Source organism: Labrus mixtus, chromosome 21, assembly GCF_963584025.1.
Source record: "Labrus mixtus chromosome 21, fLabMix1.1, whole genome shotgun sequence".
In the NCBI taxonomy this organism is placed as follows: domain Eukaryota; kingdom Metazoa; phylum Chordata; class Actinopteri; order Labriformes; family Labridae; genus Labrus; species Labrus mixtus.
The window spans coordinates 5,307,251-5,320,002 of record NC_083632.1 but is presented as its reverse complement, the minus strand read 5'-3'; the positions used below and the strand labels follow the sequence as shown (position 1 = coordinate 5,320,002).

At 41.6% G+C, this 12,752-nt stretch overlaps 1 protein-coding gene across 6 annotated transcripts in view; it reads left to right on the top strand.

Annotated features, from left to right (window-relative positions):
* The window catches only part of sdk2b (sidekick cell adhesion molecule 2b), a 303,380-nt gene that overhangs the window by 264,275 nt on the left and 26,353 nt on the right, over positions 1–12,752 (top strand). For all 6 annotated transcript variants that reach the window (XM_061027783.1, XM_061027786.1, XM_061027781.1 and 3 more), the window contains exons 22-37: positions 662–783; positions 890–999; positions 1,846–1,996; positions 2,096–2,333; positions 3,227–3,342; positions 3,447–3,636; positions 4,747–4,845; positions 5,329–5,523; positions 6,354–6,555; positions 6,964–7,067; positions 8,925–8,995; positions 9,630–9,765; positions 10,929–10,985; positions 11,585–11,686; positions 12,093–12,208; positions 12,559–12,745. In XM_061027783.1, the coding sequence (XP_060883766.1) occupies positions 662–783; positions 890–999; positions 1,846–1,996; positions 2,096–2,333; positions 3,227–3,342; positions 3,447–3,636; positions 4,747–4,845; positions 5,329–5,523; positions 6,354–6,555; positions 6,964–7,067; positions 8,925–8,995; positions 9,630–9,765; positions 10,929–10,985; positions 11,585–11,686; positions 12,093–12,208; positions 12,559–12,745 (2,196 nt within the window). The remainder of the gene's footprint in view (positions 1–661; positions 784–889; positions 1,000–1,845; positions 1,997–2,095; positions 2,334–3,226; positions 3,343–3,446; positions 3,637–4,746; positions 4,846–5,328; positions 5,524–6,353; positions 6,556–6,963; positions 7,068–8,924; positions 8,996–9,629; positions 9,766–10,928; positions 10,986–11,584; positions 11,687–12,092; positions 12,209–12,558; positions 12,746–12,752) is intronic.

Sequence of the window (12,752 nt, the reverse complement as noted above, 5' to 3'; positions counted from 1 at the left end):
ATGTAAAACTCTATGTTATGGTAGGCTTAATGTTTAATCTCAAGGGGAGGAAAAAAAAAACAGATGGAAAATGAATTATTTAACGCACAAACAAACTCGCACGCATTCCCACCAAGAAAGAAAGAAGACGAAGAATCCCTCAATAAACAAAACAAATGATGAGATTCATATACCGAAAAATGCCCTCCCCGCTGTTCCTTGAATTCGCCATTTTCGGATTTGTTTCCCCTCATGGATTTCCAAGGAATAATCCATTCTTATTGTTTACCCCGGCTCAAGTGTAAACAGTGGGATATCAGATTGAATCATATCTCCAGATAACTGCAGTGTAATTGACATTCATGGCATTGTCTCCGCCTGTGTACTTTGTGTGAGCATCTTTTCTTTTTTCTTTTTTTTTTTTTCCGCCACACGTCTAATCTGCTTTTGCTGTCTAAGCAGAAGTTCGGAGCACAAGAGAGGAAAAATAAAAAACATGACAGATTCAGCGATGTGTGGTATCTGTACGGCCACAAGAGGGAGCTGTTGTAGATAGATTTACCCTCAGCAGTTAGTCTACAAACCTTAAATGCACCCTGTGGGAGAGGCAGCATCACACAAAAAAAACCACCCAGAGAAGTGACTTTTTTCATCCAACTTCTGTCTCTCTGCTTCCTCACAGAGCTGCCCGGCCCTCCCTCGAGCATGGCGATCACCAACATCGGCGCACGCTCCGTCACCCTGCAGTTCAAACCCGGATATGACGGCAAAACATCCATTTCCCGTTGGCAGGTGGAGGCCCAGGTCAGTGTCTAGTTTTTCTTACTTTAAGATGAATTCAAGATTTTGACAAAGATCTGATTTGAAGATTGGATACAGATCTTCATTGCATCCTTTTTCTTGTCACCAGGTGGGTGTTGTAGGAGAAAACGAAGACTGGGTGATGGTCCATCAGGTGACCAATGAACCTGAAGCCCGCTCCTTAGAGGTTCCAGGTCTCAACCCGTACACCTTCTACAGGTAACACACTGTAAAATGGGTCTTCTTCTCTGTCGGTCTCCTTTTGGGATTCTCTTCAACCCTTTTCACACATGCACTCCTAAAAAAATGTCTATAGAATAACATGACAGCCTGCCCCTGAAATCTTCCTTTGATGCTGACAGGGATGGGGTGGGAGGGGAATCTCAGGAGGCATGACCTAAAAAAGGACATGCCAAGATCGGGTCCGAGCAACAGAATCCAACGCTTTATATCAACGCTAGGTGAAATGAAATGTATTAACAGTATTGAAGCAGTTTTATTAGGTGCACGAAGATCACATCAGTCACAGGATCTTAAAGTCATCTTCCCCACTAGGGCTGGGAATCTTTGGGTGTCTCACGATTGGAATTTCGATTCTTGGGGTCACGATTTGATTGTGACTCTATTTTGGATTCAAAACGATTCTGGATTCATGGATTCAAAGTCTATTTTTTGATTTAGTACATACTTCAGGATCTACTCCAGTCATCTGTGAGACTGGCTGAATTTCTTGCTGCTCCATTTGGCATTAGGCTGAGTTAAAGAGCTAGCATTAGCACTTAGCAGGGAGCGACTGATTTAAAAATATTTATTTTTTTAATCTCCACCTGCGTTGAAAGGTTAAATAAAAGTAGATAAATGAAAATCAGGCGGTTAGATTATTGCAAAAACAAAAAATGTTATTGACGGAAAAGCAGCCAAAGAGCTTCTAGTCTGTGGATCAAAATTGACATGGTTCTTTTTAGTTTCTGTCCTTGTTTATCGATGCTACCATGGAGGCAGCTATATGTGTATCAAATGTCCATCTGCAGAAGTTTAATTCTAATGCTGAACTCCAAACTCCAGGTTCCGGATGCGTCAGGTGAACATCGTGGGCACCAGTCTCCCCAGCCAGCCCTCCAGGAAGATCCAGACCCTGCCAGCTCCTCCTGACATGGCCCCCGCTAATGTCACCCTGCGCACCGCCAGCGAGACCAGCCTCTGGTTACGATGGATGGTGAGTAGAAAAACCAGCTTCCTTGTGTCTCTGAATGATCACTTACTGTATATCTCTCAGTCTGAGACTATCCATCCCCCCCCTCTCTTACTCGTCAAGCCTCTGCCTGAGTGGGAATACAACGGGATTGCAGAGCAGGTGGGCTACAGGATCCAGTACTTCCGCGCGGGCTCTCAGGGCCGGGGGCTGACCCACGTCATCCCCGACCGTCTGGAGAGGGAGTTCACCATCGAGGACCTGGAGGAGTGGACCGAGTACGAGGTCAGGGTTCAGGCTGTGAACGGCATCGGGATGGGACCCTGGAGCACGCCGGTCAAAGGCAGGACGAGGGAGTCTGGTGAGTGGTAAAAGTGAAACACAGTAGTTCAAAGATGAAGTGAACTGAGAAGATACTGAACACAATGAGGGATAAGAAGATGACATCACTTAAAAGCGTGTCTATAAAAATGGGTTTTAAGAAGAGATTTACAACGAGTGACTGACTCTGAGAGCTTTATATCCTCAGGGAGGTCGATACAAAGTCGGGGCGCCGTCATGACGGAAAGGTCGAAATATTCGTTTATTGTGCACCTAAAACAAGCTCACATCGACCCCCGCAATCCTGCATCCTAACAGTATTTGCATTGATTTTCTCAGCACTTTTTTTCTGTGTGGAATATCTGTATTAAAGTCGAGAAAAAAAAAACGTTCAATCATAAACGTACAGCTTTACCATATGCCATTTTTTTTTTTTTTTTTTTTTTGCATTTATGCGAATGCGTTGCCCCTTAACTCTATTTAAGGGAATAATCTTCGTGTCCCTGCCTCCACATTTCTCACTCCACGCCGGCTAGTGAGGAGTGGAAGGAGTGAGGAAAGGAGTCCGAGGAAATTGAGAACACATGTACTCGAATAAGGAATTCCTGTGCTCCTATTTTTTTCCACTCACTGCAGCAGATTCTTAGGAATCAGCGCGTTGTGTCCAGGGATGAGTTCCAGTGAGGTGGGGGGGAGAAAAAAAAGGGCCTATTCTTCATTTAGTCTTTTTTTTTTTTTTTTTGGTTCAGCAGGCCTGTAGGGCACCACCAGAATATCAGAAGCTACGTGCAAAAACGCATGATACTGTATGACCACAGCTGATCCTCCAAACTGCATCTCTCTCTAGTTCTAATGGATAGTTCTGAATTAAAGGCAAACAATGGACTATTGAAGAGTGATGTTTTCGCCTCTCTGCTCCCTTTGTTTCCTCAGTCCCCTCCTGCGGTCCCACAAATGTGTCTACCTTCGCCATCACGTCCAGCAGCATCCTGGTGCGCTGGTTTGAGGTCCCTGAGGCGGACAGGAATGGTCTCATTCTGGGCTACAAGGTCGGATTTTTCTGCCTTTAATGTTATACCGATTCATTCATGCGGCAGTCCAAGTCTTCATGTTATATCCATCTTAATATCCCCCCCTCACTACTCTCCATTAGGTCGTGTACAAAGAGAAGGACTCGGACAGTTCGGTCCACTTCTGGACAGTGGAGGGGAACGCCACCCACAGCGTCCAGCTGACCGGTCTGGGGAAATATGTGCTGTATGAGATCCAGGTGCTGGCTTTCACACGCGTCGGAGACGGGCGGTCCAGTTCTCCACCAATCCTGGAAAGGACGCTGGATGACGGTAGGGGCAGAGGATAAAGCAACATTAAGGAGTGGAACAAGCTCTCCACAGATTTGAAAACCTGCAAACCTTTTTTTCTTTTCTGTTTTTTTCCGTTGAAGTGAAATAACAGATACTGATCCTTCACTCAGAGAACCATGGTTACACATCGTAACCTTACGTTCTCCATCGTATCGAGACTATCTCTCCCCTCCATTACATATTCCATATGTATGGGGAGCCGGAGAGATAGTCTCTTCACTCAGAGAACCATGGTTACACTTTGTAACCTTACATTTTTGCTTACCAATTTGAGTTTTTAACCCGTTATAAGGAACTTGTCTTTTGTGTGGATTTTGGCGGCCCCTGTGGACAGAAGTTGCATAGCTGGTGTTGAAAATATCTTCATTTAGCTAGCAGGAACATCTGTTTTGAAGACAACTGAAAGAGAAATGAAACCTCGGTATATTTTTTTTGGGTATCAATGATGTAACGTAACCATTTGGGGCTATGTCAGATTAAATGTAAATAAATTAATGTTATGTGAACATGTGAAAACCTGGATGATACAGGTGTATACACAGCTACAGTCACTAATATCCCAAGTGTTGTTATACAATCTTTATAGTAAGGTTAATAAGCTAAGAGCATGTCAAAGCTTAGTAACAGGGCTGACATGAATGTAACATAAGCCAGTTAAGTCCACTGTGACCTCCATGGACGGGACACATCCAGCATCACAACATACTGTCATGACTTTATTTTACAGTGGCTGGAAGTGCAAAGCAAAATTGCAAAGTGTGAAATACTTTTACCACCAAAAGAAACAAAATAACGCCTTTCTCAATCACTTCCGGCATTTGGTACATTCCCTTTCCGTCAAGATTCTGTCGTTTGTAAATTTGTTTGGGGACTGTTAAAAGTGTTCTGCCACTTGTACATTTTGCTTTGCACTTCCCAGCCACCGTAGTATTGAGTGAAAAATTCAAATCTACAACATCAATTAAAAAATGTAGTTTGATTTTGTAGATCATGAAGAGGCATCGTTAGTAACCAGTTAAAGATGCCACATAGCAGGTTAAAGTAACTCCTAAGTGTCGTGTGTTTAAAGCTTGTTTTTCTTTCCTACAGTTCCAGGACCTCCAGTGGGCATCCTGTTCCCTGAAGTGCGAACCACCTCAGTCCGGCTGATCTGGCAGTCTCCATCACAGCCCAACGGCATCATACTTGGTTTGTAAAAGACAAGATTTTCTGTTTTGGAAGAGGTTTTTTTAAATTTTTTTTATGTCTTTATTCCTTGGACAGCGTAAGGCCCAAAAGGTGTAGCCTACTTCCTGGAGACTCCCGACTTACTCTTTAGAATATTGTTTTCCTTCTTGATGTAACACATCTTGTTATTTTCCGTCACTGGATCAGAGAGTTGGAGTCTCTTGTCACTAATTGGGGATTTCCTTGTGAGCGTTTGATTCATTATACATCTGTCGGATCATTTGTTTTAAACTGTACAGCATGTCAGACCCACGCAGTAGCAGAGAGGAGCAGATGCTAGTGGGATCATTTCGGCAGCGATAAAAGCTGTTAGCTTTTCCTGGTATTGTTAGAAAAAGCAACACAAACAACACGTTTTTTTTTCAGCCTAGATTAAAAATTGTGAAATTGAGCTCATTATAACGCCTCCAATAAGATGATCAATGTGTCCCCTCTCCTCTGAAGCCTACCAGATCACATACCACCTCAACTCCACAAATAGCAACGCGGCCACAGTAGACGTGCTGAACCCGAGCGCTCGCCAGTACACGGTGACCAGCCTGAAGCCAGAGTCCATCTATGTGTTCCGCATCACAGCGCAGACCAGGAAGGGCTGGGGCGAGGCCGCTGAGGCGCTGGTGGTCACCACGGAGAAAAGAGGTAACCAGTGTATACAGAGTGTATGTTTAATCATTGAACTGAGTCCACAAAAAAACACAGATGGTGTTTTCAAGGTGTTAACCGATAAGAAACAGCGACCTCATTTGTTGTAATCTAGCAATCAGGAACACTCACAGCACACTTCTGATAGCAAGCGCAGGAGTGTGATCTCAGCAGCGAATCAACTTGTTCTGCTGAGCTTTCCTCGCACTCGATTCCAGTTAACAGTCCAGTTAGCAGATGTGTTTTCTGAAGGAGTGTTTCGTGCCCTGTGGGTGTTTATCGGAAGCGCTCTGATGCAGTCGTAAGAGTGAATCAGTCCATCTGCCTCCCTCGAGGCATCTTTTTCGGATTGTTTAGTCTGCAACTTCCATTTTGGAAGTTGCATTCATTCATCAAAATCGTAATCCTTTTTGTTGTGTATCATTGCCTTTGCAAAATTGCCAAACATTTATTTCCTAAACCATTTTCCAAGAGCTCTCCCGATTTCAAAAATCTCCTTATTTATTTATTTTTATTTATTTATTTATTAGCACACTTATAACAAATACATCAAAATACGATTAACAAAAACATAAAAGGTGTGTCAGGAGAGGTCAAGACAAGTCACCTCTTTAGAGACAAATAAATCAACTAAGCAAATCGAATTACACAATTTAAAAACAAAATTAAATATAAACACATATACAGTAACCTATACACGTATTCATACACACACACTTAGACACATGCATACAGACTGAAAATGTTAACCCTCTGTCAGTTAAATTATATTACATATTTAGTTTTCCAGCGATTTCACATTTCCATGCCTGTGTCCTTCCTTCCAGCTCGTCCCCAACCCACCAGCCGTCCAGTGGTCCCTCAAAAAGACGTTCAGGCCCGCCACGTTCTGTTGTCATGGGAGCCCGGCAGCGACGGCCTCTCCCCCGTGCGTTACTACACGGTCCAGCTTAGAGAGCTCCCTGAGAGCAACTGGACGGTCCACTCTGCCTCAGTGAACCACGAGGCCGCCTCGTACATTGTGTCCAGGTAGATTGTACTTTCTAGCTTTTCACCTTTGCTGTAACTTGTGTTTTTCTAAATGAAACCATTCATCTTCTTTCAGTCCCACTGCTGCATTCGCTTAAATCTTCCCATCTTTGGCAGAAATGGCAAATGGACAATATTCGCACGCATAATGATACTTCCTGGGTGTTACAGTCTGGATAGAACATAAACAAATGGTATAAATTGAAAGAAATGAAGCAGATGCAGCAGTCAGCACTTAGGTCTCTGCTTAGTTGAAATTTGTGCTTTGTAGTGTGATTCACAAACTCGTAGCTCCCACAGTGAGACTATATTTCTCTTTTGATGTCAGGGACTTAAAAGGTTTAAGATCCACTGTGGTAGTTTATCATCAGGCTTGATGTGCTTTTTCTCTGCTTCCATCCCCTTAAGGCTGAAGCCTTTCACATCCTACCAGTTCAGAGTAAAAGCCACCAATGACATCGGGGACAGCGAGTACAGCGAGGAAAGTGAAGCGATCACAACTCTGCAGGATGGTAAGAGCGACATAATGAGAAGATTCAGCACACACAGTGTAAATATTTGATGAGTAAATTAGCCGGATCTTAAAGGAACAGTTTTGAAAAATATTCATATTTGCTCATTTGATGAGTTAGATTTGAGGATTGAAAGCGCTCTCATCTCTGTTTGGTAAACATGAGGCTACAGCTCGGAGTCAATTAGCTTATATTAGCATGAAAGACTTGAAAGAGAGGGAAACGGCTAACATGGCTTTGTTGGAAACTTCATTAACACACTAACTCGTGCTTTGAAAGCCTACATATTATGTTTTTCACTATCTCTAAGTGTATAAACGAATTGTTGCTCTGTGCTACATGATGTGCAGGGCGACTTCTTGTTGGACCATTTTCCCAAGGCCTCTGATGTCGCTCTCAGAGGCCTGTTCTCGAAAGGATAATATCATATAGCACTGTGTTGTAGGTTATCATTTTCATGAACTTAGGTATCTAACTAAACATTCTGCTTTCCAATAGATTAGCAACCTAAAAAGCATCGACTAGTCAAGATCAAGGATTTATCAAGGCAAATTTTTAAGATAAAACAATGCATGTAACAATGCAATATTAGCTAATTCATACAACAGATACTAGCTAGCATAACCATTTGTGTCACACTAAATTCCTCACTAACAGTCATTGTGGCCTGCTGTTAAGCAAATGGTAATGCTAGCTAACGGCTACATTAGCCGTTGTTGATATGCAAGGAAGTCTTTTGTTGATAGATCTTTTTGTAAAAGGACCTAAAAGGTGATTAAATATGTTGTGATACTTTGAAATTCATGTCCCTCCAGATTTTTACCAATATTTGTCTTTTCGGTCATACTTTAAATTAAGGTCACAGCAATTCACCATTAACTAGTTGCTTATTAACACGCTAATTAGTAGCATACTGGCTATATCAGTATTAGTCATTATTTAGCGCTTATTACTACCTTACTGATGATAACAATGTTAACATGTTTTGCTTAAAGCATATTAAGATCATAATTCATGTTCAACAACTTCCTTAAGTTGTTCCTTAATGGCCTATTAGCTATAGACTGTGGTCATGTAGAGTAAGGTACTAATACGTGCTTAATAATGACTAATAAGGAGCCAGTATGCTACTAATTAGCATGCTAATAAACAACTTGTTAGTGTTGAATATTGTGACATTAATTTAAAGTGTTACCGTCTTTTTGGTTACTCATCAATTTTGAAACTGTCAATTGTTAACGATTCACAGATTCCCTATGTTTGTATGACTTACAACCTGGAACACAGCAGTGTGACTTTATATCAGATTACAAACATTTGACATCAGAGGACAATGGACCCTCTGTACTTATGGGAAATTTGTTACCAGGCAGTGTCACGTTGTTGTTAAGACAAGATCAAGCTGTATCACTGGCTCCGTGAAAATGTGCGTTAAATATGTAATTATGTGTATAGTTATTTTAGGTCCAATATCAATACTATGCTCCTTTGTTTCCCCATGAAAAGAGTTGAATGTCTGCATGAATTAGCCTGTTGTTATGATGCAGACGCTCCTGGCAAAGGCTGCAGGTTACGTCATGTGGGCAGTGTGCACCATCTGCAGTTACCATGAGACAAGAGGGCAGCATGAAAGCCGTGGAAAGCTCGGCCCTGTGGCGCTTTAACAAACTTAATAAATGTTCTGTCTAAATATCTCTCCAAATGCTATTTTTGACTCATCCCTCAATGGCTTCTCTGTTTTAGCTATTGTGTGTTTATGCTCCATGAATGCCACTGCCCATGGATAGATTAAGCCTCTTGAATCGCGCACATTTTCAGGTCAATTAAGCTCATTTATCTCACTTTTTATCGCCTCAGCGCCTGACGAAGCACCCACCATTCTCTCCGTCACGCCGCACACAACGACATCAGTGCTCCTCCGCTGGAAGGTAAGAGGACGCAGTGTCTCTTTCTACTGTTTTTTTTCCCCTCTCTCTCATTGTTTGCAAAATTTATGAAAGTCGGAGAAAGTTGGCTCTAATGAGAGACCGTGGCAGTACACAGAGCAGGCCTGTACTTACATATTGGATGCTACTCACTTTCACACACACACCCTCCATGTCTACTCCCACACTCACACCTGAATTAACAGGTCATAAAGAGGAGAAAAACAGGAGGCTCCAAGCCACAATTTTACTTTTATGGAGAACACTTGTAGGGTTTATAAGTATACTTGTTTTCTCGCCCCTGGCCCTGCTCTGTCATCTTGAACCATGGGGGGATTTCTCATGTGACTCACCTGTGGATGAGCTCAGTCTTAGAGGCGTGTCTTTACTGGAAGTCTCTTCAACGATGTTAAGTTAGGAAACAAAACACAGAGCGATTAAGTGGAATCATCACTGTGGAGAAACATACAACTAAAACGCAGATTACGGTGAAATTTAGCAATGTTCCAACCTCATTAGAACAGAAACTAGGTCACAAGAAGTATCCAAAGCTTTTTTTTTTTCTGGGCCTCAGTTCTGCAGACATCTGCTGGATCAGACTTTAACTTCCAAACTTTTTTTTCTCCACCCCTTTCAGCCCCCCTCTGAGGAGAAGATCAATGGGATCTTACTGGGTTTCAGGATTCGGTATCGTGAGCTGCTGTACGACCGTCTCCGCAGTTATTCCGCTCATGCCATCCACAACAGTGCATCCGCCTGGGCTGAGCTGACTGGTGAGGAATCACCGCAGCTAACATGACGAAGTGTATTATTCTACCATCTTGAGCCTTTTTTCTTTCCAAAATTATTTTTGCAGTGTAGTATTTCACTTTCTAACTGTTGTTTCATGTATTTCTTCCTCCTTAATCCTGATTCTGAAACCTAACCTGATACCAAGTTTTTTCCCTATGGTGTTTCCTTAATAATGTGATTTTTAAATTATACAACTTTTTAAATCAATATTACACAGCAGTAGGCTATAACACTCACACGTTTTGTGATTATTATGTTAGCTATTATTGTTGTGTAGCAGGGCACAGTTCGCTGAAATTATCCCTGACCTATAAACAAGCTGAGCACCTAGAAACGATGTAAGCTAATGTTTGCGGCAGCTCAGCTAGCGGCCACTGAAGGGTGTCACAAATACCGAGATTTTCTACACAATACTCTTGAAACTTTACATTTTTATGTTATATTTTGTGTTTTTTAATAGTTATAATTATCCTAACTTTAAAATTCAGAAAAAAATGTAGCCTAAAATAGGGATTTATACCCTTTGCTAGTTTAACTAACTTGCTAGCTTGTCTTCCTGCTAGCAGCGTATAAATCTTCTTCGCTGCACTCGAAACCGTGGTAGCCAGAAAAACACAATATATAAGGTAGCTTAAAAGTTCAGTTTGTAATTCAAATGAAAATGCTTCATGAATATAAAAAAATTAATGGAGGACACAAATTGCTTGTTAAAATTCATAGATCAACGGTAGGCCATTTTGTCTGCTAGCTGTACTTCAGTTTTATTTTCAGGCAATTATCAGACTCTCAGGGTTATTTATGAGTCAGCGGAAACATTATTTCCATCAGAGGAAAACTCTCATACAGGCCTTTTCTCTCCCCGCTGACACTTCTCAGGAAAACATTTAATCTTGTGATCACCAGCTATCAGCTACAAGCTATTATTAGGTTTACTCAGGAGAGGCTCTGTTTCTTGCGGCTTGGTTTAACTAGGCCTGTAATTTAACCCTGGGGCTCGGCTTTGATTACTGTGATTGTGTTGGTTTTTATGACAATAGTGATGCTCTCCTCAACTACAAAGTATAAGCTCTTTGACACAACTATAGTTTGTCTAATTCCAGCTCTCTTCTTTTTATCTTCTCTACTTTCCAACTCCCCATCGTAGCCCCTTACAGCATCCGCAATCTCAGTGACTCAACTCTGAATCAGTACGAGTTGGACAGTAAGTTCTTCAGTGTCTTTGTTGCACTACACAGTCATGCATACCCAATAATTCACTCCCCGTCTTTACAAAAAAAAGGCTTCCGATCTGTTGGATTTCACCATATGTCTCAAGTGCCTTGCTGTTCTGAGCAGTGATACAGGGAAAACCAGAGTGTCGACCAAATGAACACAACATTTGGCTGCTTACATTCACATCGTAATGGTACAAACACTTCTACTGAGCTCCGCTGAGGCACTGTGTGTACAGAAATTCTTGGACTCTGAGTACACAAGCTCGCACAGTCCAACATGCTCCTCAGTTTGCACATATCAGCTTATTTGGAGAAGCGCTGCTAAAGCAGATGGTCACATATTTCTACTATAATTGCAGCACATGGCAGATTATAAGTGTTCATTTCCTAGGAGGAGTATTTGTTTGGGTGGGTGAGACACCATTGTGGGACTGCTTATCTATTATCGCCCTACAAACTTTACAAAATGTGTTTAATATTGGATCTTTAACGTTGTAAATCAGTGGGAATTTTGTTATTTTAAAAAATCACAATCTGGTGTTTAAATGATGTTTAAACTTTGTATGTTTGTTTCCGTCTGTTGCAGAACTGAGTAAACACAAGCGCTACGAAATACGCATGAGTGTGTACAACGCTGTGGGCGAGGGACCAACCAGCCCGCCGCAGGAGGTGTTTGTCGGAGAAGCAGGTATGCATACTTCCTGTCTTCCTGTTTAATCGACACAGTAAGTAAGTAAGTAAACTTTATTTATATAGCACTGTCGCGACTGCAAGGCTTTTTGATATTATTTAGATTTGATAAGAATAAACTTCCAAAAAAATCTATATTATTATAATATTATTGTGTTATATTGTAGATTTCATACATTGGAGTATCAATATCTTTAAACCATTAAAGAAAAGAATGAAATCTATTGATGAGTATTTTCCATGCAGCAGTAAGCATGCTAGATTTCAGGTGTATTTAATGTTGTTTAAATAAAGGTATATAGCTTGAACAGTTTGTTTTTTCTACTTGAAGTAGTATATTATATCAATAACTAAACAGATTGAGCAAATTTTAATATAGTTATTTCTCTGATGGCTTTCCACAGTACCTACAGCCCCACCCCAGAAAGTTGCCATTCAGTCAGCGACAGCCACCCAGCTGGATGTGACGTGGGACCCTCCCCCTGTAGACGCACAGAACGGAGACATCCAGGGCTACAAGGTATGACTTATTAACCTGCAGCAGCAACAGTAATGTCTTGTGTTTCAATCAATACATAAACATTTAAATGTTTTGGTGCTACAAAAGGAGACTATACATATTATTAATGTTGATAAGATTTGAATGAACATTTTGAGACTTTAAGCTAACACTGTTTTCCAGAGGGGCTTTCAATAAAATATATTTTTTTTTCCTCAAGAAAACATTTACAGGAAATCAAATGAAATTGCTTTCCCTTAAGGGATTCTGAAATGGGATGAGTTTTTTATCGAAGCAAAAGTAGCTGCATTCTCATGAGACAGCAGTAGACTCGCATTCATATTTATTCATGCCTCTTGTATTCCTCGTAGGTTTACTTCTGGGAGTTCAAGCGTAAGAATGAGACAGAGCGCCTGCGCACTCTGTTCATGCCTGAGGGAGGGGTGAAGCTGAAGAACCTGACCGGTTACACCACCTATATGATCAGTGTTGCCCCCTTTAACGCAGCGGGGGACGGGCCCCGCAGCCCACCGACCAGAGGATGCACTCAGCAAGCCGGTATGTA